General features: G+C 51.4%; 1 protein-coding gene and 1 pseudogene across 3 annotated transcripts; one reads left to right on the top strand and one right to left on the bottom strand.

Moving 5' to 3' along the window:
- Positions 1–500: 500 nt before the first annotated feature.
- Positions 501–26,299, bottom strand: LOC139179659 (liprin-alpha-1-like). 3 transcript variants are annotated; one of them, XM_070779301.1, is made up of 12 exons: positions 25,997–26,299; positions 24,795–24,896; positions 24,351–24,572; positions 20,922–21,053; positions 17,048–17,127; positions 14,305–14,518; positions 11,478–11,701; positions 9,458–9,680; positions 4,490–4,570; positions 3,705–3,856; positions 2,701–2,873; positions 501–1,393 (listed from the first exon to the last, which is right to left on the bottom strand). In XM_070779301.1, exons 1-12 carry the CDS (start codon positions 26,105–26,107, stop codon positions 1,338–1,340), a joined length of 1,770 nt encoding a protein of 589 aa, XP_070635402.1. In that variant the 5' UTR covers positions 26,108–26,299; the 3' UTR covers positions 501–1,337. The 3 variants fall into 3 exon arrangements, with proteins under 3 accessions (XP_070635402.1, XP_070635403.1, XP_070635404.1); XM_070779302.1 differs by having other exon boundaries at positions 24,795–24,893; XM_070779303.1 differs by lacking the exon at positions 20,922–21,053.
- LOC139179805 (liprin-alpha-1-like) overlaps positions 26,251–26,565 on the top strand; it is a 4,949-nt pseudogene continuing 4,634 nt past the window's right edge.

Genomic DNA, 26,565 nt, shown 5'->3' with positions numbered 1-26,565 from the left:
GCCAATAAAGAGTGCCGAGGGTAAGCTGTACTCTCACTGAGAACAGACCAGAGCTGGTAATGGGAGCCCGTGTCATCACACGGACATTCTGTTAAGAGAAACGGACGGATGCAATGGAAAGGCCAGAAGGCGGAAGCATAGGTGTCCCTAGAGGACGACCGACGGTGTGTTCATGCCCTTGGCTCCGGAGACAAGAGGCTCCATCACTTCAGCATCTGCGGGGACAGGGCCCCTCTGCTGCTGAGGTGTGGGCAGCGGGCCGAGGGTGGGAACAAAATGCAGGTGTCGAGGCTCGCCATTGGTCACAGGTGGGGTGTCCGAGGGCAACCTTGACGGGGATCCAAATGACGCACCCTAGTCCAGCATCAGGTCCTCCCCCAGCATCAGACCGTAGTCCAGCATCAGACTGTAGTCCAGCATCAGACCCCAGTCCAGCGTCACGGCCCTAGGCCAGCATCAGGCCCTCCCCGACCCTCAAACCCTCCCCCCACCTCCAACCCTTCCCCAGTATCAGGCCCCCCACCTCCAGTATGAGGTGTGGCAGCCCTACTTGTCTGATACTCCTGAGCACACTCAGGCAGCCCCAGAGCAGCAGGACAATAGCTCTGGCAGGAGGTGCATCTTTAGGAATCACCTGCGGAGCAGCAGCAGCTGGGCTTTGTTTCAGGTCAAGGAGAGACAAAGAAAAGGCACTTGTGCAGGAGGCAGTGGAGGCTGTGGGCACGTTCCCCCAGCTCTGCTTCCTCCCCGTAGGGGCTTTGCTCTCCTGCTCTCTCACAGGCCCCAGGGTGGTGTCCTTCCAGATTCACGGTCTCCTTGATATCTCAAGCCCAAGTCCTGAGTTGCGTCCCAGTCCGGTGTGGCAGAGGGCTGGGAACACCCGAGCTCAAGGGCTGAAAGGATTCCAGGGGGACAGCCGGGCCCCAGCAAGTGGCAGGGCAGGGGATGAGGGTGGCCACCTACAGAGGGCCCCGGAGCAGCACTGGAAGGAGAGCAGTGATGCCTTAGCTCACTCGGGGACGCTGCCCGGCCTGGCACTCAGAGATGTTACTGCCAGCAGCTCTGGGGATACAGGAAGCCTGGTGAGTGACACCACGCCACCCAGGCCGTGTGGTGGGCACTGCTGACCATGTCCTCGGTTTTCATTCTGGTTCCAACTGTCCCTCCAACGGCTGGCGGGCTCCTCTTCCGAATGGCACAGACACTTTCTTTCTGTGGGTGAACGCATCCCTTGTTTCTGTTGGCGCTGTTGTCGCTCATCGTGTGTTTTCCTCTTTACAACCTGTGCTTGCTGCTCTTCCAGTTTAACTTAGGAGCAGCCCTTCTTTTCTGCATTTCTAGTTGTCAGCATTCACTGGGGCTTTCCAGGTGGCGCTAGGGGTAAAGATCCTGCCTGCCAATGCAATAGATAATGAGAGATGTGGGTTCAATCCCTGGGTTGAGAAGATGCCCTGGAAGAGAGCATGGCAACCCACTCCAGTCTTCTTGCCTGGAGAATCCCATGGACAGAGGAGCTAGTGGGCTACAGTTCCTGGGGTCGCAGAGTCAGACACGACTGAAACAGGTTAGCACACACTCAGGTTTTAGTTCAGTCGCTCAGTTGTGTCCGACTCTTGTCACTCCTTGGATTGCAGCACTCCAGGCTTTCCTGTCCTTCACTATCTCCTGGAGTTTGCTCCAACTCATGTCCATTGAATCATCATGCCATAGAGCCATCTCATTCCTGTTTCATCCATGAGAGAGGTGGCTGGGGCTCGGCAAAGTGTCTGGTCCCACTGGGTGGGTGTGAACCTGCCCTAACCGCTCCCTAACCACGTGACTGTCACTGTGTCCTCCTCTGTAAATCGGGAGGGGGCAGCACCTGCTTGGTAAGGGGCACACACGGCATCTGGTACATAATCAATGCACCATCTATCTCAGCATTGTATTTACTACTAATAGGGATAGCATTTAATAATCTGCTCCTTTTTCTCTCTTGTCACTTAACTGTGCTCCAGACCACATCTGCTTTACTTACCCCTGTAAATCCCACACCCAGCACAAACGAGACTCAACACATTTGTGGCTGAAGAGGCAGGAACATACGCTGTCCTCAAGGAGAGGAAGCTGAGTGATATGGGGGCCTGATGATAACCCTGTGTGATGAGGGGACCCCAGGAGGACCTGTGTGGCTGTGGGGTGGGGTGGGGGGCATGAGCAGAACCTCTGATGAGCTCCTGGGGATGGGGAAGGTGGCAGGAAGGAGGGCGGGCTGTTCCTTGTGGGGTGTCCACAGATTGTACTTCACCCCTCACTGAGGAGCACTTAGGCCGTTTCCAAACACATGTCACTGTTAGGATGAAACAATCATCGCCCAGCTCCTACTCAATTTCGTAGAATATGTTTCTAGCACTGGAGTACAATCATCTGCTTTATTCATTCCATGCTCCGTTCATCCACCCATCCAGCCAGCCATCTGTTCATCCATCCACCACTCACTAATCAATCCATCCATCCACTCTTAATTCATCCATCCATCCAACCATCCACTCATTAACTCAGCCGATCATCTCAGACCCATTGAGAAGACAGACGCCTCCTCCACTCCTGCTCCCAGGAGGACACCCAGCGTGATTGACAGGAGCCTCATGGGGATGACAGGGGAGACACAGAAGGGAGATGCCTGCAGGCCCTCCTCCCTCTGAACGGTGAAGCACCCACCTGCTCCTAACGCCTCCTTGCTGGGGTGTTCAGGCCGGCCATTTTCTTTCTTGCGAAACAAGCGGCTGATGGAGGACTTGATGCCCTTCTTCTTTGGGGCTTTGTGCAGCGAGCCCTGGCTGCTGGTGCTGCTGCTGGGGTTATTCCCGGGGCTGTCCTGAGAGCCTGTGGAGCTTCGGGGAGAGAAAATGACCTTTAACTGGCACCCTTGTGCACACACACACCCCTCCACAAGAGCTACTGATAGAAACGGGCACCCAGCAACACCCGCGCCTCAACCTCGCAGCTGACAGTTGGAGTCTCCTTCACCAACCACACTCCACACGAGCAATGCAGGCCCCCGGCATAAGACAACCGCACCGGGAAGCTGAGATTCTCTGCCTCGAGCTCTCCCGAGAGGAGGGCTTGACTCCAGGCCAGCTGGTGCAGAGGGCGCTCTGACCCTCCCTTAGGGTCGCTGCTCGGCAGGTGACGATGCTCCAGGAGAAGACGAGCTCCTCTGCTCTGGGTAGTTCCCCCCACCTCCCACAGGGTAACTGTCCCCGGCCGTGGCAGGAGAGCGACGGTCACCGTGCAGGGCTGCTGGTCAGGTGACCACACGTGCCCCCCATCGAGTGCTGCCTGGCTCAGGACGGGAGCTCAGCAAGTGGTGGTCTGAATGAGGACACTGTCAGTCACAGGAGGGGACAGGGTCTCCTGAGAGGAGACCCCTGCAGAAAAGGGAGGGACCCTCAAGAGCGAACCCGAGAGGCACGGGGCCGTCACCGTCAGGAACGTGCCCTCTACCCAGAGCAGGAAGAAAGCTCCCACAGGAGTCAATCTGTAGAGATGGACGTTTTCTAAAATCACTGAGGTCACTGAGCTCTTCTTCCCCAGCACCTGAAGTTCACCACTAAACACAGGCACCGAACTCAGTGGTATTCCTTTAAAATCATCCTTACAACTCTTTCAAGACAAGAGGTGCAGGGCTCCTGAAACTGACGATGCACACACAGGTCACTTACTTGTGGGCGTCCCCGAGGTCCTCATGGGTGGCTGTGCGCAGCGCCCCCGTGCGCAGGCGGCCCAGCCGAAGGGACCGTGGCCAGGCGAGGGTCGAGGTTTCACATTTGATGGCGGTCTTGTCATCTCCTACCTCTTCCCGTATAGCTGGCAGCTGAGGGAGTGAGGTAAGTGTCAAATTGGCTAACAATAGACTGTTCTGAAAAAGGCAATCACACAGGCTTTACATTATAACCAGAAACTTATTTGAAGATCTATTAGCTATGCTTTCCCCCAAGTACAAAAAAACCCTTGTTATAGCTTAATGCCATCTTAAAGGACTGTCTTGTTCAAAAAAAGTGGGGCTATGGGGCAGCGAGAGCATCTGACTGAGTGCAGAGACCCCGGATGGGAGCCTCCCTGCAGCCGGCCTCGGCCCTCCCTGGAATCCAGCGACCAGATGGCCCTGCAGGGCAGGACAGCAGAGCGATGCTGGCACCGTGAATCCTGCAAGGCATGAACTGCCCTGATGAAAGGACTGTGCTCATCGCCAGATGCTGCTCAGAAGCACCACAGCTAGAGTACAAAACCTCTCAGCAAAGCCGTCCAGACCTTTCTGTTTGAAGGAGAAAAAGACACAGCTTGTGCCACCATCCAAGATCATTTGTAGTGATGATGCAGGTTACTGGAACCCATGACAACAAGAGAAACACAGAAAAGGTACCTAACCCCTCCACGCGAACACCATGTGCCTGGATCGTATGTCTCGGTAACATACAGACTGGGGACTACCCACTGAAGTACTTACACGCAGTTCGAGTGTCATTCGCTCACAGTGGTTTCCATAAGGCACCCCCAGGTCTTCACTAAGAGATGATCTTGTATCACCCTAGAGCGGTGGGAGGTTCAAAAGGGAGGAGATATATGGGTACCTATGGCTGATTCATGTTGAGGTTTGACAGAAAAGAAAATTCTGTAAAGCAATTATCTTTCAGTTAAAAAATAAACTAATTAAAAAAAAAAAAAAAAGAAGAAGAAGAAGATGATGATCTCTCTTGCACTCCCAGCGTTTCCGCTGGTCCTGGGTGTGAGGAAAGGAAAGACAGTTTGGGAACAGATTAACCCTGCAGGGTCCAAACAGGTCTCACTGATACATTTCGGTGTGTGGTTAAACCAGGGGAGGTTTTAGGAAACATGCATGGCATGTATTGTTATAAACAATGAATGCGTTGTTTTGACCAACTAACCTGTGCCTCTTTGGTGGGATTCTGTAAAGAATACTGATCCCGTGCAGGCCCACAGGAGCTTGGTGACAACAAAGTAACTTAGTGCAAAATACAGCTGAACTCATTTAAGAGCAGCTGGATAAACTGGGCTCCCTCCCCTGAGCTCTAACAAGAACCCTCAGACAACAGAAGGCTACAAAGGCTAGAAATTATCCACATGGAACTGAACAGGGATCAATCTCAAATTCAAGTTAAAATAAGCATTTATAAAAATCAGAAAACAGCAACGAAAAGAGCAGGGAAGTGACACACCTGGGTTGACTATGGACTCAGTGGAGACAAACACCTGCCTCAGAGTCAGGGCCCAGGCCAGCACCTTTCCCCGGGCCTCCTCGTGAGGAAGGCCTCTGGGTCTGTGCCTGGTGCCCTCCCCCAGGATGGGAGCTGCCCCACTGGTGCAACATGTGGCTAGGAAGGGCAGTGCCGTGTCCTCGCTGAACAGGAGGGCAAAGCAGGCCACAGAGCAGGCGAGCAGCACACCCAGGTCACCAACCCCAGGGGGACGGCACTGGTCTGCTGTGCTCAGCAGAAGGGCTCCCGTGCACTGAGCTGCCTGAACTGGAGCACAGCCACCCCAGTCCTGCGGGAAGGCCCAGGAGTGCTTGGTCAGCAGGCTGGGAGCAGGAGAGGGACAAGGAAGGCCAGCCCTTGGGGCACTGGACTCCAACAACAGGGGCTCATCCAAGTGACCCGAGGGGAGAGGCAGAGAGCTCCCTCCTGATGCTCCCTCCATCAGGGATGCCGTGATGGACACGAGAGCCTCTGGAGGAAAGGTGGCTGGATGGCACCACGTTTAAGTGTCCAGGCTCTGATCAGACCAGTCTGCACCATGCTGCTGGGTGTGAGAGCCTGGGCAGGGTGCCCGGCCTCGCTAAGCCTCAGTGTCTATGTCTGCTGAATGGGGATAGCAGCAATCTGGATCTCACCTGGGGCTGAGGTGACAGACTCGGAAAGCACGTGCCCGGCACACAGAGTCTCCTGCACACTGCTACCCACCATCATTAAATTGGCTTCCCGCAAATCTAACATCTATGGCTCTGATTCAGTCATTTCTTATAAGAAAACACTAAGCGGAAATTCCATGGTGGTCCAGAGGTTAAGACTTGGCACTTTCACTGCCGGGACACTGGTCTGATCCCTGCTTGGGGAACTAAGATCCCATAAGCTGTGCAGCATGGCCAAAAACATAAGTATAGAAACTTTTAAAAATAATAAATAATACTATGTCTATTATAAACAAGCATGAGATGATCAGAAGGCAAACAAGTGGGAGAAAGGCAAACTGTTACAACTGTCCCAACGAATGACCTATTTCCAACAGAACCATCAGCACATTTTAAGTGGTGGGTGAGTTTCATTACTTCCATTAAAACATCAATTATTCACCAGGACATAACCACACAGTGATCATTCACGTTACACGATAAGGACTCTTCAATACTTCACAGAGAAACAAAGGCCTGCTAAATTAGTAAACAGTTTACCTTTCGACGCTGCTTCCTTAAATCACTAGGCTGATAGATGCATGCAAAGAAATGAAGAGAAACCAGATTCATTGCGACTTTGAAGCTAAAATTTCAAGAATCCGTAGAGGCAAATACAGTAAAGCAAAAATGATGGCAAACATGTAAGTGACATGAAGATTTACAGAACATGTGACTGGAAGCAGAACATTTTTTTTGACCACAGAAGTTAAATAAGCTATTCAAGATTTACTAGAGAAACACTATAAATTATTACTCAAGAAGATACCATTCTATTACAACATCATGATTTATTAAAGCACAGCATTCTGTACAACAAAGGGCCTTAACAGGTGTCTATTCTCAGCCAAATTTCTCTATAAGTTAGTTTCTCTTAATCAAAAACATGTTATATTTTAAATTAGTAATTTAACTGATGAGGAAGTTACCATAATATCTATTTTAACACTGAACAAATCTAACCACCTATTGGACATTAATGTAAAATCCTGACACAGAATTTGATTTAAAACTTCTCACAATAAATTCATTAAACCAAGTTCCCTGTGAAAATATGGAAGAATGAAAGCTAGCATAATAGCAGGTGCAGTCTTTACATTTTATTAACCATAGAAGATACTTTTTTAACGAGTCTAATAGAGACATTAACTGTGCAAAAGCTGATGAATTTTACAGCCTTAAATACAAGCACCAACACAGAAAGGATATTGTGTCAGTTCAGTTCAGTTCAGTTCAGTTGCTCAGTCGTGTCCGACTCTTTGTGACCCCATGAATCACAGCATGCCAGGACCCCCTGTCCATCACCAACTCTTGGAGTTCACCCAAACTCATGTCCATTGAGTTGGTGATGCCATCCAGCCATCTCATCCTCTGTCGTCCCCTTCTCCTCCTTCCCCCAATTCCTCCCAGCATGAGAGTCTTTTCCAATGCGTCAACTCTTCACTTGAGGTGGCCAAAGTGCTGGAGTTTCAGCTTTAGCATCAGTCCTTCCAATGAACACCCAGGACCGATCTCCTTTAGAATGGACTGGTTGGACCTCCTTGCAGTCCAAGGGACTCACTTTCAAGAGTCTTCTCCAACAGCACAGCTCAAAAGCATCAATTCTTTGATGCTCAGCTTTCTTCACAGTCCAACTTTCATATCCATACATGAGAACTGGAAAAACCATAGCCTTGACTAGATGGACCTTTGGTGGCAAAGTAATGTCTCTGCTTTTGAATACGCTATCTATGTTGGTCATAACTTTGCTTCCAAGGAGTAAGCGCCTTTTAATTTCATGGCTGCAGTCACCATCTGCAGTGATTTTGGAGCCCCAAAAAATAAAGTCTGACACTGTTTCCCCATCTATTTCCTATGAAGTGATGGGACCAGATACCATGATCTTAGTTTTCTGAATGGTGAGCTTTAAGCCAACTTTTTCACTCTCCTCTTTCACTTTCATCAAGAGGCTTTCTAGTTCCTCTCACTTTCTGCCTTAAGGGTGATGTCATCTGCATATCTAAAAGTCCATTAATTCTACACTTAAGAGGATCATTTCTTCATGTAAGCACAATCTCATTTATGAATTACACATGATATGTAGTTTAGGATCCATCTACATATATTATGCTTATAACTGCGTGCTGCTGCTGCTAAGTCCCTTCAGTCGTGTCCGACTCTGTGCGACTCCATGGACTGCAGCCTACCAGGTTCCTCTGTCCATGGGATTTTCCAGGCAAGAGTACTGGAGTGGGTTGCCACTGCCTTCTCCTGTAACTGCACAGTGATACACCAATTCAACTTACTGCTATGGGGGAAAAACACCATTTAATGAGACATGAAGACAAAGCACAAACCCGACTAAGGGGACACACGCTGTGGACCACAGAACGGCTATGACCAGAGCAAGTGAGGGGACGGGGGACGGGAGATGGATGGGTAAACTACAGCCTCAGGGGCTGGGGGGGATCTGGATTCATGATGACTAAGCAGACAACAGGATGAGAGAGGGAATCAAAACCAATGATGAAAGCAGACACACTGTCAGAGAACTCCAACAGCAAGGAAAACATACAGAACTGTTCTTTTCCAAATATTTGGAAAGAAATCAAGCATGAAACCACAGAGAAATCATCAAAGAATTTTAAATATCAACTAATTAGCCAATGATGCCAAATATAAAAACAGTGTCAAAAGACCACAAAATGGACTGGTTACCACTTCACAGGCCGCTAAAATGATTCACGGTTAATTTAATTATAAGCTGACTAACAATGCAGCTAACATGAAATGGGTGGTAACAGAAAAAAGAGACAATACAAGTCCAGTTACAAAGCAGAATGTTGTACACGTGATTTCATGGGGTAAACAGCAATGCACTCACAACACCTAAGCTAAACACGCAAGAAAGCTGGAACATGTGCTTTAGAGCCGCACACTCTGTCACCAAAAGCCCTAGGTCGTCATCCCAGTTTTAGACTCAGAAAACTGAGGCAGCCCAACGTCTTCCCTGGGGCCCTGGGGCCCTGGGCTTTTAACCTGGTTTCACACGCAGAGCTGGACTGAGCGCGTGGCCAGGTCCATCAGCAAGCAGACCAGTGTAGATTCTTGGTTTTGTTCCCACTGCATGCCCTGCACCCTGCAGCCAGGCATCCCCAATGGAGAATGTGCTGTACGGCTTTCCCATGCCATGAGAGCTGCCTATGGCTACTTTCACGAAGCTGTCTGCTCCCTGAGAACAGAAACTTCCCTGCAGCTGCTGTGCCCAGCACAGGCCAGGCCCAACGTTACAGAGGCAGGCTCTGGCTGAGTTCATGATGACGTGCTAAGTAGTGGTCCAAATATCAAGACTAATTTGTCGCTGTGCCATTGTGGAATGATTAAAGACTAGGCGGTTTAAAAACTTTTAGACCTCTGAGCGTAGCAAATGTACCTGATTTTCTTCTGGGTATAAAGAGAAAAAACAAAAAACAAACAAAAAACAGCGTGCTGGGGGAGGGATGCGGCAGGGAGGAGGCAGACACATACCAGAGTCATGATGCCCAGCTGGTCTCCCTCCTGCGCCAGGCTGTGCTGCCTCGTTCTGGGCTTGGGCAGGGGCGGGCAGGAGCCAGCATGCGAGGAGGTGGGAAGCAGGTTGAGGGAACTCACTGATTTAAAACGACGGAGGCTGCCTAAGCTCCCCCTGCCCTCCCTGCTCTCATTCTCCTTGGCCCGCTGCTCCATGTTCTCCTTCTCTTCTTCGATCAACCTAAAATAGAATAAAATACGTCACCTGCCTTTGTCAGCAGAGGAACCTATCTGGACAATAAATTTGGGCTGGCATTCTGTGTCATGATTAGCAAATTCCAGAAACAGTTGCTCAATGAACATCTCAGCCAAAAGGTTCTACGTTTCCTCTTTTGAATATTCTCAAACTTAGAATAACTTAGCGTTGAGTCTTACAAGCTGGCCCTGATCATTCACGCTTGATTTCACTTATTTACTCTAACATTCTGAAGGGGCCCTGGTGGCAACTCTCTTTCCTGTGAAGAGATACCTCCAGTTGACAACCCTTACCTCCCCTGCTCTCAGGGCAGAGATGCACGTCAGTGCCTCAAGTCTTTTCCACTGGGAATCAGGAACTCTGTATAATCAAAACAGCAATTCACAAACAAGCTGCAGTTTCTAAACACAAGTCTCCAGACCAGATGAAGTGCTGAGTTGATCTTTTATTTTTTATTTTTTTTTAAGGTTGTATATATACAAACGCGTCACTTGATGAGGTTCTCCACCAGCTTTGTGTGAGTTCCTGGATTCATGTCAATGTGCTGCATTAACCTAGAATTCACAGTTTCTGCTCTTCTCCCCTAATGTGTGGTGGATGTTTTTATATAGCAGTTTAAATACACGATTATGCAAATAAAATGACTTTCAAATTAAAATACAAGATTCCTACAGGAAGTAAACTCTCCAGCTTCACTTCTACTCATACATCTGGAAAGTTTTTCACTGTTGATAACAAGTTGATGGACAGAATTGACCATTTACATCAAGTCAACTTGTCGCATAAGGAAAAATCACATTTACCCGACAACTTGCTGTAAAAATAAAAATATTAATATATAACCGTTCCATACTTCTTGCAGGGACATGGAAAGACCATCTTTCTGAACTCGTCTGTGCTCAAACACGGCCCACAAAGCTGTCTGTCTTGGCGTCAAATGGGCAGGCGACACCACCTGTGTTTGCTGGTTTTCCCGTTCACCCCCTGCCTTTCCCCCGGAGCATCCCGCTCGGCCGACACGAACGGGCACCTCGGCCTGGGGTGACGTGATGAGAACAGTCTGAGCAGCAGCTCTGCCTGGTCCTGTGCAGGGTCACCGGCCTGCGGCCACTCTGAACATGGACTCGGGACACGGGCATAGCTGTGTGGGTGTGGCACCAGGCAGGCCTCGGGGCCCCCAGCCACCTGGCTGCACCCAGACCCAAGGCTCCCCGCTCACCACGAGGCAGGCCTTTGGATTCTATCCTGCTTTGAAAATTGTTATAACTGCCAAGACGGTGTCTAAAGAAAACATCTTAAATATACTGATGAGATGAGAAAAACTCAAACACACGTCCTTGGACCACTGTCTTACAACAAGCCAATCTTCACACTGCATTAAGTTAAAAAGGAAAATGCAGATCTGAGTGGGAATTTGCCAAGCGCAAAACCCCAGCTTTCACCAGGTGGCTTTTCACCAGAACATGGGGGGCTCTGAGGGACACAGGAGGGTCCACGGGCCGCAGGGGACACCGCCTCGGTACCTCACTCACCTTGGGGCTCAGAGCTGAGGGGGGACACCCCACAACGCCCCCCCCCCGCCCCCACAGAGTGCTGACACCACACCACGGACAGAATGCCCTGGCTGACCGAGCTCTGTAATCAAGGGCCATCTCAAAACTGAAAATTCTTGAAGCAGACCTGAGGTCAGGTTTCTTACTATGGAACACTCAGACGTCCCTAGGAGAAGACAGCTCCTCAGAGAAACCGAGTTTCTGGGGAGCTGAGTTCAGGATCACCCACCGGATCTCTTCGTTGATGGCGTCCAGCTGCTCCTGCATCATCACGGTCAGAGTCTTGGCATCAGCCTGCCTGCCGGGCGACAGCTGAGTGGTAGAGCTGAGGAGGGCGACCCTGTCGCCCTCGTCGTCAGACATGCCCTCGTCACTCTCAAAGGCCTGGGCCACGTCGGCCAGCATGCTGGCTTGCTGCGTGCGCTCCCAGTCCTGCTCCTTTGGGGTCTGCACCTGGGCACGAGAGGACCACGTCTCATCAGCGACATTCAGGGCAGCTCAAGTCTATCAGGAACTGTACCCAATTTTACATGGAAGCCCTGACTCTGGATAAATGGGCCATGCTCATGAGACTCTGCCATCTCTTAAGCGAACAGGACTCAAGAAACAGGCAGGGGAAGAATCCAGTTCCTAGATGGCCTGGTGACACTCAGGTCTCAGCGTGGACGGCAGGCAATCCTATGAGGTTATTCACAAGGGTGGGCTGATGGAGTCAGAGACAGAAACTGAAAATTACAAAAATACATCCATGCCTCCATCAGCCAGGCTGGAGGAAAATAAGAAAAAAGAACCCTTCAGCTCGGCAGCCGCTGGGTCCCTATCAGCGGTCATCACTGGTACCAGTTCACCAGAGTGTGCCGTCCTCGCAGGCTCCCAGTCCTCCGTTTCCCAGGCTGATCTGAACACCCACAGAGAGGCGCAAGCAGGGGCAGCCAGGAGACGGGAGGGCCAGCCCCTCCGCGGCTCTCCTCTCGGGACACAGGCCCTCGGGCTGTTCTGGGGGATGGCTCCTCGCCCTGCACGGGTGGCTCTGTCGTCAGAGACACATGGGATACTGCCAGCGGGGCCCCGTGCCGCCCTCCCACTCTCACACCTCACACCCTTCTCTCGGAAAACGTCCCCCCTGCCACACTGTCGCCCAGGTCCTGCCTTCTTTCCCAGACAGGACCTCAAAGGACCTGAGGGGCAGCCTCGAGGTGCTGGCTTGCTGGCTCCCTGCCCCTGTGTCCAGTGCCCTAGCCTCCTGTCTTCATCACGACCCCGCCCCAGGGCTCGGCTACCCCATTCGCTGGCTCCAGGACCGCCTGCCATCATTCCTCCTCTGCTCCAGGTAACCAGCTGCCTATGGGTTCACCCCCATCAGCCCGGTCGGCATGTCCTCTCCCTTCTCTCGCCTTCCAATCGCACAAGGGGAACCAGCAGATTCCTCCTCCAGGGCTCCCTGCAGCGCCCACTGCGGGTCTCTGAAAGCTCCTTGGGAGTGGCCTCTACGGTCCCCCTCCCCGCCAGGTCTCCACTTCTCTGCCAGCAGGCGGTGAGCCCCGCCCTGCAGGGCAATTCCCCGGGGGCTCGAGTAACCCGTGTTACCAAGCCCCTTCCTTTCCTTGCCCTCCCCCACGCCACCCCCCGCCCCCAGCATGTCTCTCCCTGGGCTCCAGGCCCTGCCCTCCCTGCGGTTATTCCTCAGTCCCTTGCGCCCCTTCTCAACCTTGGAATGCAGGATGCCCCACAGCCCTACCCTTGCACCCCATCTCTCTCCACCGGCACCCGCCTGGTGACTTTACTGTGCTCGTGCCTTTAAATGCCATCTGTATGCCCACGACCACAAGTCCACCCTGAGCTGAATGAGTTCTCTCCCGGATGCAGGCCGGAACACTCAGCTGTTCTCCTGACACGTCCCCGGGACACCCAATGGGCTCGTCCACCTCAACAGGGCTGAGGCCCAGCTCTTAGCTCCCCGCCCCGGCAGCCCTCCTCACATCAGGAAACAGGCTCTGGCCTCGAGTTGCTCAGGCCTGAGCCCAGGCTCCTCCCTGATGTGGCCTGCTCTCTCCCTTGTCCCCGCTGGTTGACATGACCCTTTTTCTATCTCCGAGTGGCTACTTCTCTTCCTGCCTCTGGGTCTCTGGTTCAAGGTCACCCTCCTGGTGTCACCTCACTGGCCACCCTGTTTACACACGATCATCCCCTCCTCCTTGGACAACTCAGGCACTCTGGTCTCCTTTCCCTGCTCATTACTGTTCAGCAGGCTGCGCGGGTTTAAAAAGGGGTCCACAAATTCTTCCATCCTCCTCCCTTCAAGAGGCAGAAGGGGCAACTCCTGCTCAGCCCCTGAGCGAGGCAGGACTTCGCAGCTCACTCTCGCAAACAGAAGTGAAGGTGTGCGGCCTTGAGACCAGGGTGTGAAAGTCCCCGGGCTAAACCCCACACTCTCGCTCTCAGAGGGTGTTCCGAGGAAAGCCAGGCCATGGGAAAGCCACACGGCAGGGACCTCGGCCTGTCCCCAGCAGCCAGGTGAGTCTGAAAGCCTGCCATCCAGCCCTGGGGGGCCTTCCCTTGCCCTCAGGAGGCCCTGAACCAGGCCCGCCTGCTACAATGTACAGGCACTGGGGACTGTGAGCTGCTCCCTGGGAAGTCACTAAGCTTTGCAATGATTCGTTACGTAGCAGTGGATAAAGGACACACACGGTTTTTAATTCACTGCTGGGGTCCTACTTCTGACCATGTCTGGCCCAAACTAACTGCTCACTGAATGTGGAAGCTCAAAACACAGACATGTATGAACAAATACACGGCATGAATGAGGCGAAAACATAAAGGCACTTAAACTCCCAATGAGAATTCTTCTCACTATAAGCTGATGGATATGTGTATCCATTTACTCGTAGGACGATTTCAAAACTGTGCTAATTAGTACCATGCTGGGCCTCACAGTAGGCCACAAATAATCAAAATTGGTTAAGGAAAAAAAGCATGCCTTCAAAGTAAACTCTTAGCCAGAAAAAGGAAAATGGGGAGACGTAAAGCAATCTATCAGCGCTTTGTTCCAAACCCACCTCAGGACCACGGTGTGAGGGGGCAGGTGCCTCACAAGGTGCCCACCAGGGACGGGAAGGGGGCGGCGGGGTCCTTGCCTCAGATGGCTCATCGTGCAGCGCTGACAGCCGGCCTTTCTGGGGGCACCGCAGCACCGCCCCGTTGCCCAAGGAGTCTGCCGGCCGGTCCGCCACAGGGAACCTGAGGTCCGGGGCGCTGCCCAAGTGGGGTCGGCTGAAACACACGGGGAAGAAGAGTGCTGTTAGAAGAAAAGAGAGCTCACTCTGTCAGACGAGCCAGAGCCTGTCCATTTGGAAGATCGGCAATTTCACAGCAAAAGGGCCCCCGGGAGGGCACTGCCCTCCTGGCTCCAATAGCAACAGGCCGCCCGCTGCTCCGCAGACACTCAGGGCTCATCCCCAGCAGCTGGAAAACTCCCGTATGTGGGGAAGGCAGTGCTGACGCGAGGGTGTGGAGCTGACTAGGACAGGATCGGCTGTCTGGGGTTGGGGCGTCCAGGGTCCCCCTGGAGCCCGCTCTCAGGTCCCAGGGCAGGGCGTGCACCTGCTCTGCTTTCCCCTTGGCACCCCACCTCCCCTTTGGCCCACACCTGCTCTGACCTCCCTCTCCCACGGGAAGTCTGTGGATCACAATCACCGGTCTGCCTGGAACACTGTCTGCACCGCTCTCAGTGTTTTTAAAGGTGCCTCAGACAACCCGCAGCAGAAAAGTCTCGGACCCACAGCTCGGAGCTGAGCACCACTGGTGTCTCCCATTAAAGCAGAGGTGAGCGTGTCACTGGACTCTGGGCTGAACAAGGCCCAGCACAGATGCTCAGGCCCTGAGCACTAAGGCCTGGGGCTGCAGGTGCCAGGAGCTCACTCAGCAGGGGCCTGCTGGGAGGCAGGGCAGCTCTGCCTTGACTGTAAGCCGCCTGCACTGCAGGACCGCCCGGGCTCTGCTCAGTCTTGTCTCTGGGACGAGGGTGGTGCCTCCATGTGCAGGATTCCCTAAACCCAGGAGACAGGGCCTTCCTCCGAGGACAGGACACCCCATACGTCTGCAGAGTGGCCAGGGCCAACCACCAGCTCAGCCTGCTCGGGGTCACACGCTGCTCTGCTCGACGGTTTTGCGAACACTGTGCTGCACAGGAGATGGAAGTCTGGAATCTCCCGGAGCCACACCTGTCTTCCCTCCCATCTCCCCTCTCTCCTGACAGAACTGTTCCCTTCTCTGCTCCACTTCCACCCAAGGGCCTCGGGCTAGAGCACACTTGGGAACTGAGTGGGGGGTACGACACAGTCCCGCTGTGGACTGGGGACCTTCGAGGGTCCTCTGAGGGCCAGAGGCCTCCGGGTTGGGTCCACCCCCAACCATCACCTCCCAGTCCCCTCACGGGGTGCAGCCTCCATCTCTCTCCCCCTCCTCACCGGAAGCTCTTTCCTCCGGGAGAAGGTCTCAGAGACAAGGTGACCAATTCCTCTGGGAGGTCCCACCAAATACGCCATGCCTGCCCTGCCTGTGAGCCAGTTTTCAGTCCCCACTCCCTCCCTCCTGAGGCAGCACAGTGCCCCCCACCCAGCCCACACTGCCCACAAGCCCCACTCTGAGGCCCCACCTGTGCTGCTAAGTCACTGCTGTGACCCCTCCAGAGCTGCCTCCTGGAGACACCCCTCCCTCGCACCAGCCGCTGTGGCCCACTGTCTTCAGAGCACAGCGGCTCCTCCTGCCCCGCGGCTGCTTCCTCTTCTCGTCTCTCACTCTCACTGACACACACAGGACTGGTGACCAGGCCCCAGGCTTCTCCATCTGAAGCCCCCAATTGTGTCGTTACCCAAAAACCCCCAAGAGGAGGAGGCCGTGTCCACCTCCTCTTCCTCCACTGTCTACGCAGTCCTCCTCACACTCACCTCGTCCACCCCGGGAGCAGGGGTTCCCCACCTCTGACAGCCCCAGCCCCTCACCCTGGAGGAGCTCTGCCACCAAGTCCTGTTCTGCAGGGCACGTGCTCTCCTTGAACTCCACCCACCATGGTTTCAGACACAGGACCAGTTTCTGGCTCTGCCTTTGTCTCAAATGACATCTCCTTTTCTCTAGAAGAAGGCTGGGTGGGGGCTCTGGACTGTGAGGATCCCCTAAGCACACAAACACAGAAATATGCGTATGGGCTCCAAACTGTCTCCTAAGTCAGGATTCAAGCAGTAGTCCATTTCCTACAGATGAATGAATGGCACCAGTAAGCACTTAATAACCTTTGCTAAAGTTTATCTCTCACTTGTGACCATTTTCTGTGAAGAAGCCAAAGAAACATTTAAATACTTAATAAGAATTACCGTCCCTATAACAACGAGGAAGAAAAAATCAGGATGCTCAGTAATCTGCTCTCCTCATTCACAAGCCAGGTGATTCCTCCCACCGCAGTCAAAAGACTACAGGTCATTAACCTTCTGCGACTCTTCAGAAACATCAGTGTCACAGTCCGTCAGGCCCCTCAAATGAATACGCCCAAATATCAACTGGTCGGCCCCCTACTTCCAAACCTCTGCGTGTGGTTTTGAGTGTTGTCAATCCTGTGACGACCACTCCGTGGTACCAAGTTTGACCCTAAGGAACGATGCTTGTCTCTTCCCTCTCGCTGTCCACGAAGCTACAGGCTCCTTGAGGTGCGACCATGAGCAACACCCAGTCATACTGTCCACACACCAGACAGGCCCTTGTCACACTCGACAGCACTGAGGGGAGCTGCCCGGGGGAGCAGCCTACCTGTGGTGGAAGGGAGCCCCTCGCAGTCTCGTCTGGTCCACTTCGGCTCTCAGGGTTTCCAGGTTTAGAGTCAGCTGGTCCTACAAAACAGCAAATGACACAGCCTGCACCGCTTGCTTTTTGGATGTAAAGTGACTTGCACCAAAATGTGCAGAACAGGTTACATCAGTAGGTATCCACTCCGAACATTTTAATTCTGAGAAAATGTTCTCTAAGAATCCCTAGCAAATAGAAACACTCAGAACAATGTTAACCCTTATAAACCATACTGAAGAGGAAGTTCCATCTCAGGTGTAGAAAAGGTTTCTCTGGAGGAAACATGGCAAGCCATTAACAACGATGAAGTCTGTAGAGAGAAGCTAGACTTCAGGCGGGGGTTTCGGGTCAGGGGGACACGACTCACTCTATTGCCCTCCCTCCTCTCACTGCTTTAAACTGTCTCCATGGAGCTCACCTGCATTCCTCACATTCATTCCTCTACAGCCCACTTCACTTGCTCATGGGGTAAAACAAGTCAAACGGGCCAAGTTTGTGAGTCACTCAACTCAACCTGGAAGCTCTGTGCTGTCGGCCACGGCAGTCACTCACCTCGTGCAGCCCCTGAGCACGTGAGACAGGCTGGTGCAAAGCCCGATGTGGAAATCACACAGAGGATTTCAAGACTCGTGGTGAAAGAAGGACGTCGAGTAGCCCGTTGGTTTTTAGGAAATTTTAGATTGTGTAGGTGGCTCGTATTATCTTTCTGATGCACAGCACAGTCCACGTGAATGGCTCACGCTTTGTCTGAGCTTTTGGGTGATCCCTGAAAGGACTACTCAGAATTCTGAACCACACACAACAGCCACACACTCTAAATCCACCTATAATGCAAACACATTCAGTGTTCAAAACCAGAAGTGCTATACGTGTTATAGCAGTGGATTAGCCATAAGGAAAATGGAACTCGACTTCTGCTAAGCATCTGCTCAAACTCATGTCCACTGAATTGGTGATGCCGTCCAACCATCTCATCCTCTGTCATCCACTCTCTTCCTGACTTCAATCTTTCCCAGCATCAGGGTCTTTTCCAATATGAAAATTCATATTAAAAAACTGGAAATAATTACCTCAAGCAAATTTTAAATGCAATAACAAAGTTGCCAAGTCTGTGTTTTATAAGATGAGCATCAATTTCAAGGTTTAAAAAGCTGTTTTAGGACCTACTGTATTTAAAAAAATGGAGAGAAGACAAAAGAATGATCTATTTGAGATTGGCTCTGTATGAGAAATTGCTGAGACTAATTGACGGGACGGGTCATGGGTATTTATTATACTACTCCATCCACTTTTGTGCATGTTTGCAATTCTCCATCGTAATACATTTAAAAAGTTTATTTTCTGTTAAAGCAGAGTCTTCTCCAGCAACACAATTCGAAAGTATCAATTCCTCAGTGCTCAGCCTTCTTTATGGTCCAACTCTCACACCCATACGTTGCTACCGGAAAAACCATAGTTTTGAGTATATGATTTGTCATATATGGTTTGAGTATATGGTTTGTCGGCAAAGTGATGTCTCTTACTTTTCAATATGCTGTCTATGTTTGTCATAGCTTTCCAAGGAGCAAACATTTTTTAATCTCATGGCTGCAGTCACCGTCTGCAGTGATTTTTGAGCCCAAGGAAACAAAACCTGTCACAGCTTCCACAATAAGGCATCGGCATTCAAAGATTTTTAAAGCAAAACAAAAGTTGACTTTGAATTGGCTTAGTCTAGTCATAAACAGCATCTCGATCTCAACAGCCTCTGAGCAGCAGTTATGAAAGTAAGAAGTGCACACCTGATCGGGAGATATTGAGCTCTCTGCCTAAGCGGGGAGGGCGCCTCACCGCGGGTCTCACGATGGGAGTCAGAACCACTGCCCCCAGGAAGTCCGCCTGTGAGGCTCTGCAGTCCAGGCCCAAGAACACAGGTATGGTGGGGATAGTACTGACACGTGAGGCTGGACCTGGGATCCCCACTCCATTTCCTGGATGGTCTGTATTGCCGTGTGGCCAACCTTTCCAGGAAACCTCTCTCAGGACTCGGTGATGTGAGCCTCCACCAACACCCTTTCCTGATGTGCCTTCTGTTGCAGGGCAACTGCGGTTCTCCTGTCTAGAGGCAGCCATCCTACACACACACCGTATCTGGACCAGCGGTTTGGCATATGGGACTCCAGCGCCACGTCCGAGGCAAGCAGGCTCCACACCTGGGTGCCGTGCCTTCAGTTTCATGGGCCCCGGGCTGGCACCCCTAGGTTTGTCTGAGGGGCAGTTGGGAGGTCCACCTGTATCCCAAGCAGCTCCCCGGACTGGCTGGTCAGAGCAACAAGCAGCCTCTTTGAATGTGGGGAAGCCCTGGCTCCTACCCACTGCCTATGGGCGACCACCTCTGGCCCTGCTCCCAAGGAGGTGGGTGCCCGGATCAGCAGATGGGGCCACACAGGCACACACTCGATGCCAGAGACGGGAGTGGTGGAGAAAGGCAGTGCTGGCCCCCGCCCAAGCCACGTCTCCTGCCCAGACGCCGCCTCCCTGTCAGCACAGGCACCCGCTGCAGCTCCTTGTTCTTTGCCTCCAGTTGGGCCTCCATCTGGCGCAGCCTATCCTCGATGCTGCTGTGTCTCTCTCTCCTATCGGCCAAGAACAGCGTCAGCTCCACTCACAACAACCTTGTCCTGACAGCATGCGGGCTGTGATCGCAGGGGCGGCAAGCGGGCCATGCTCTGTGCGAACCACGGGCCCTGGGTTCGCCGGGGGCACACCCGCATGCCTGCTCACACAGCCTGCGCGGCTTCGTGTGTGACACATGGCTCACGGAGGATGTTGGTGACCAGCTCGTGAGAGAAGACGTGCTCCCCGTGCCCCAGGCCCCACACCCACGGCCGCTGCGCTCCCTCCTCGGACTGCCTGTGGTGAGCCCGCGTGGGCAGCAGACAGCGGCAAACCCGAGGCACACGTTCTACCTTCCTAAGCTGGGAAGGAAGTTCGAACCGTTTAGCCTCCTGAGTGGTAGAGCTTCCGGAAGACAAAAGGTCGGACTACAAGGCCGACTGGGGATGGACAGCAGAGATGCCAGGGGAGAGGAGAAACCAAGCCTGGAGAGGAAGATCACAGGCAGAAGGGTGCCCCCTGGCGGCTGTTAGTGACCCTGCTCTGGGAGGGTCTGTGAGCACCGGACACCGGCGGCCTCCCGCGACGTGATGGCCCCTTGGCGCTCACTGAGCTCCTGGCAAGGCTTCCGACAGCCGAGTCAGCACAGACCCGGCCCGACTCTCTATGTTCAGCCAGTGCCCACTGGCAGCGCAGGGCAACACCTTTCCCGTCAGAAGGACAGGGTGGCTGGCTGGCTGGCAATGGGGTCGGTGCCCCCAGCAGCGCCACATCCCAAGGACATGGCCTCTCACCCGCGGGCTCCTGGGGACGGTGAGTGGGGAGTGGGGCCTCGGGTCTGCACGTGCCCTGCTGGGACTTCTTTAACAAGTGTATGGATAACAGCTTAAAACTGTGTTCATCACAGAGCTATTTTGGCCATCTCTTAAACGAGAATGGGATTTTTCTAGGTCTCTATCCTGCTAGGCTTTGAGTGGCTGACTGAACTCTGAGCAGCAGTGACTCGGAGCTGAAGCGTCCTAGGGACACACAGAACTCGGAACAAAACTGGAGGGAAATTAACGTAGGGATGACGCAGAAGTGGGGCGTGCCTGACACTCAGGGAGCGCTCCCATCTCAGACGGGCAGCACGACCCCCACATCTGTGCTCCTGTGTGGACTGAGCAGCACGGGCAGGGGCGCGGTGGGAGAGCAGGGGAACAGGCCCTCCCTGTGCCCGCCCCCCAGGGACCCAGAGCAGCACCTTGGAGAGCGAGGCCACCCTCTGCGCCTGCTCCGCCTCCACCTCGGGCAGCGTCTCTGCCCTCCGCAGTCTCTGCTGCAGCTTCTCTACCAGCTCCAGGCGCTCCTGCAACCTGCGGTTCTTATCCTCTGTCTACAAAGGGAGAGCAGAGGATCAACACAGGCCGAGAGGTGTAGCCACTGTCGCTTTAAGTAAGCTGAGACAAAACCTAAATGCACGTGTCTAGTGGATTCATTCTGTTTCGGAAGCTCCCTCAGGGTATATTTTCTCTCAGTGTTCCTGGGCTTGGTCTCAGTGAGCAGAACGCCTCCTGCCAGAGTATTTGCTTTTCCTAAACATTCCCCAAGGACATCTTTAAAAAAAAAAGAAAGTTCTTCTATATTAAAGAAGATCTGTAGAATCTTATTCATTCTTATTGACAAGTTAAGGGAAGAAGGGTTCACTACAGACCCTTCTTAAAACATCAGCAGAATCATCATTTAGAGAGAACCCTACCGACCGCAGATGGCTACGGGCGTGTAAGCCAAAATATGGCTTTCATCTCCTCTGAAATACAGACCTGATAAGAGCATGCCTGGTGAAATGCCAGTCAACTAGTATTTGTAAATGCACGATTATTCTTTTAACAGATCTTCTTACTCTGAAAAACTTTCAATGTAGAACATTTAGACAGATTCTTTTTTAAAAAAGAAAAAAATTAAACTATCTATAAGCTCAGGTTCCTGAGAGGTTAGCATTTGTTTCTAAGCAGCTTTCTTACTTTTTCTGTGTGCGTATTCCTCTATGTACGTACACAAACAATATGCTATGCTTTAAAACCCGCAGAAAACAATAGCATATGGTACATAGTATTTTCTGATCTGCCTTTTACAGCCATTATTTTGTATATGGTGATGCTTTTAATTAGCATTCCCCATCATACTTTTCAATGGCTTTCTAGTATTTTATTTTTGTGGTGGGGACAATGATACACTTTGGCACACACCAGACTGACTCACTTTGTTTTGGAGAAGCCAGATTTGGTTTTCCTGGTTAAGTCCTGATTATCTGAGACCACTCGGGAACAGGAGCGAGTAAGGCTCACCACACCACAGGAAGTACAAACCCTAATCAGACCGGAGCTCTAACCCTGCCTTTTGTCACAGTGACCCCAGTTCCCAACAGGCAGCCAGCTGCCATGAAGCTCCCTACTGCTCTCTACTCTTTCGGTAACAACTCTAACAAGCCAACAGATTCACCTTCAAGTAAAACAAGAGTCAGGAATGGAATTCCACAAAATGGTTAAACCGAGTCCCAAATAATTCAAACATGTAAGTTGCAGTCACCCACAATTTTTTAAAAATGTATTTCCTTCCAGTACAGCTGATTTACCATGATGTACATCCACACTTTTGAACACAGTATTTTTGGGTCATAAGAACTTTACACTGGGACTTGATTTCCAATGTGGGAGTCACATGAAAAGATCTTTACCTTCCTTCCTCAGTAATTCACTACTATAAAAGTCAGACACAGTTCATAAAAGCCATTACCTGTCGATGCCTAGAATCCTTATTTGCAATTTCATTTTCAAGTTTATTACTGATGTCGTCCTAAGTTTCAAATCAAATATAAAGTTAACGTCCTCAGAATAAAAGTCCTAGACACGGCAGTTTTCTCAGACGTGAGCAAAAATGCACCTATCCCAAAGGTCACGATTGGCACCCATCTGTCTTAACATTCTGTCCAGCCACTTGGTTTACCAAGCTTCTTTTCTACATAATAAACCCAAACAGCAAACGAAAAGTGTACTAAACTACCCTGTTATTGCAAGAATTCCAGGAGGGAAGGTATCTGGCATGAAGTCAGGACCTCTGTCTGCTATACCATACAGGCGGGCTTGACCCAGAACAAGGAGGGACCTTCAACAGATCCAATGGGGAGCTCTGAGGCTCGTTAACTCGAGTGAAAGTTGGAAAAGTCTCATGCAATTTCCTCAGAATTAAAGTAGAATATTAACGAGTGGAAACAGAAGTCAAATTGTACACAACTGGGAGCAGCCTTCTCAAGCCTAGTTCTTCAAAAGCAGAGTTACACCACATGGATGAAACGCTCAAACCAGGACCAGAACTTGCTGCTGGTGCAACTCCTGTGCGCCACTTCAAAATCCACTTCAGGTCCCTCCCTGGTCACTAAGTAACCAATGTGGGCAAAGTCCTAACTTTAAAAGTGAAAGGTCTTGAAAACACGTTTTCTAGAATTCTATACGTATTAAACTCTGCCACCTAATCTCCTGTTGCCAGAGTAGTGTGAATAGCTTATGCAAACCTGTGCAAATATTTCTGTTTTGAGTTCTCACACAGAATTACTCACACCAAGCTACTAAACAAGTACACCTGCTGTACCACATGTTGGAGGGGTTCTCTCTGAGACGGTCTCACGGGGGAGGGGTGGGCCGGGTGGGTGCTGTCTGTCTGTGCACAGAGGAGAGGCGAGGCTCACAGGAAGAGGCCTGAGTCCCCAGCACTTTCTGTTTTCACAGTGACCGCTAGGGAGTTTCTCATAAATCAGGACACCCGCAGACATGACCGCCAGAGACATCACGATTCCACATGGTTACACAGCTCGGGCCTGAGGATCTGAGGGTGAGCAAACACCACTCGACTTGTCTGACCGCCGGTTTCACTGTCACACATCCCTTCAAGGAGCGGAACCTCAGAAAACTCGAGAAGATGGCCAGGCAAGCTGCCTCAGCAGAGCCCACACAGCATGCTCCCATCTCTCCGAGAGAACAGGCTCCACAGGTGTCACCAGACTCGCCTGAGTGAATCAGAAGCAAATTTCAGCATCATCAGGAACACATTCGACAGGCAGTAGCGGGGGGCGGGGGGCGGGGATGAACTGGGAGACTCGGGTTGACATATATACAGCACTGATACTACACATAAAGTCAACGAGTGAGGACCTAGTGTACAGCACAGGGAAGTCTGCTCAGTGCTCTGTGGTGAAGCAAATGGGCAGGAAATCTAAGAGAGACAGATACGTAAATAGATAGATAGATAAATAGATAGATGACTGATTCACTTTGCTGTACAGCAGAAATTGACACAGCAGTGTAAAGCAACTATACGCCAATAAATGAATGAATGGATGAATGAATTTTTAAAAAAGGAACACAGTGGGCCCCCTAGAACTTGTGGAAATGAGGAGCCCACACCCAGGGTGCGGCACAGCGTCAAGGCTGCCCTCATGTTGGTCCACTGCCAACGGACCGCCTGGACCAGGCCTCTTCTACCCCAGAGACCTCGATGCGGGGGCAGGGAGGCAGCCAGTTGTGGTCTCTCCAGTGCTCTGCTCTTACTCACGCAGCCATCCCAAGGCTGAGATCCCCGGGAGAACAAGAAACCCACATTCCACCTCAGGACAACAGACACAGCTGCAGTCACTCACTTCGCGGACGTCTCGCTCGAGTTTTCTGTTTATGTCCTTGGACTTGAGGAGGTCCTTCCTGGCCGTGTCCAGGTCCTCCTCCAGATGTTTCACGTGGGCAGAGAGGGCTGCCAGGCGCTCCTCCATCTGGCTCTGCTCCCGCAACTGCCTCTCTATGATTTCCTGGAGCTCCATCTTCTTAACCACGTCTTCCTTGTGGCTTAGAGAGCCGTCGGAGGGTCTCTAAGGGGGAAAGGAAGCCTTACACAGCCTGGTTTTGGGAGGGAGGGAACACAGTACTTCCGGGCAATCTGTGAGGTCAAAACTGCCTTCTGCGCTCTGGGAGCTCACAGGACCCTCGTGGCCACTCAGACCTACATGGTGCATCGGTGAGAGGTCCCAACAGCCCCGCACAGACTGGATGGTAAGACGAGAACCAGACAGAGAGCGAGACCAAGGACTTGCCTTTCTATTGGCGCTTGGCATGTTTTCTTGCTCATGATGTACATCAAGCACCCTGTCCGTTAGTATCTTTTCCTGGTTATTCTCCTCTGAAAGAATCATCTGCTAAAACCAAAAAAAATTGAATCAGAGTAAAGAAATCAGTAAAGACAGCCCAACTCCACCTGGAAAACTCAACTCTAAACTGAAAACACAACATAAAAAGAAAATACATGGTGATGCTATCCATCCCGAATACCACCAGGTGATTAGAGTCAGAATTTGTCTTCTACTGGACAAAGGGGTACTTAAGAGATCCTGCAACTCTGAGCCACAAGTCTAGTTTACTAGTCATTAAAATAACCCTGGTGGGCGGGTCCTCAATCAGAAAGATAAATAACATCTGATGCCCACCACTACAGCCTTCATTCTTTTTTAAAATGAAAGGATTCAAATGACAAACCCTTCACGGAAATTACACAAAGACTGATCAAACTTACCTCTTTATGTGTGGCACCTAATTCTTCTTCTAACAAACTACACCTTTCAAGTGCTACTCGTAATCACGCTCTCAACTCAAATCAAAGGGGCCGAGTCACTGTGTGTTGATGTGTGTATATACGTTAGTACACTTCTTAGTGTATACTCACCCTAATACATGGATACTGTCACAGAATACCTTGAATGTCTCTCATTGATCTTAACGTCAAGAGAATCTGCTTGTTAACAGCTTTAAATTCTAAGTCTGAGAGAACAAAATGTTCTCCTAAATTAATTATTACCCAGTTTTTAACTGCAAATTGATATACAGAATATAATAAATCTTGAGACATTCATGCCAACTAATACTTTTTAACTGGGGGCTTCCCAGGTGGCTCAGTGGTAAAGAATCCGCCTGCCAATGCGAGAGGGCAGGTTCGATCCCTGGGTCAGGAAGATTCCCTGGAGTAGAAGATGGCCACCCACTCCAGTATTTATGACTGGGAAGCCCCATGAAGAGAGGAGCATGGTGGGCTACAGTCCACAGGGTTGCAAAGATTCGGACACGACTGAGCATGTATGCAGGCAACGCTTTTTAACCATATAAAACTCTGAATTCTTACAGAAAAAAAATGTATATACAAGAATTCAAGACGCTCAAAAGTCAACTAGTTACATAAACATGTGCATCATCCGCCTAACAAGGCAGCAAGTGTACAAATCCAGGACGGCCAGATGGCTGGTACCTTCTCGTCCAGGGCATTGTGGTGTTCAAAGAGCAATTTCAGCGCCCTGAGCACCTCCACCTCACTCCTCATGCCGGCTGGGGACTGCGCCTGCCGCTTGCCTGCTGTCATCCCGACGGGTGGAATATATCGCGAAACCAGGCACTCCAGGTGCTCCAGCAGCAGCTGCAGGGCAGGGCCAAAGGAACACCTTCAACCTCATGCTCGAACTCCGGGCTGATAACTCCTCTCAGCCTCACGCTATAGCCGGAAACATGCTAAGGCACATCGGAATCCTGCCAGTTCAGTCGAAAGTTAGAGTGGACTTCCCCAGGGGCCCAGTAGTTAAGACCACACTTCTTCAAGGATCATGGGTTTTAACCCCTGGTTGGGGAACTAAGATCCCACACAAAGTGTAGCATGGACAAAAATGTAAGTTAAGAGAACTCCCCCCTCATATGTACTAAAATTACATTAGCTCTCATCAGAAATTTGAAGCAAGGTATGAGAACCCAGAACTTGATCCACCCTGGTCTGTTCAGTGGGAAGATGTGGAAAATGACTTGAAAATCAGACAAAGTTTAAAGACC

Source organism: Bos indicus, chromosome 25 (assembly GCF_029378745.1).
Source record: "Bos indicus isolate NIAB-ARS_2022 breed Sahiwal x Tharparkar chromosome 25, NIAB-ARS_B.indTharparkar_mat_pri_1.0, whole genome shotgun sequence".
Classification (NCBI taxonomy): domain Eukaryota; kingdom Metazoa; phylum Chordata; class Mammalia; order Artiodactyla; family Bovidae; genus Bos; species Bos indicus.
This window is presented reverse-complemented; position numbering and strand designations above follow the sequence as displayed.

Excerpts from the sequence above, each read along its gene's own strand:
- LOC139179659 (XM_070779301.1), bottom strand. The coding sequence starts at position 26,107 with ATGACAGCAGGCAAGCGGCAGGCGCAGTCCCCAGCCGGCATGAGGAGT. Across the intron at positions 3,857-4,489 it reads GAATGACACTCGAACTGCGT|CTGCCAGCTATACGGGAAGA; the intron begins GTAAGTACTTCA and ends TCACTCCCTCAG. Across the intron at positions 1,394-2,700 it reads CAAGGAGGCGTTAGGAGCAG|GCAGGATCTTTACCCCTAGC; the intron begins GTGGGTGCTTCA and ends TTGCATTGGCAG.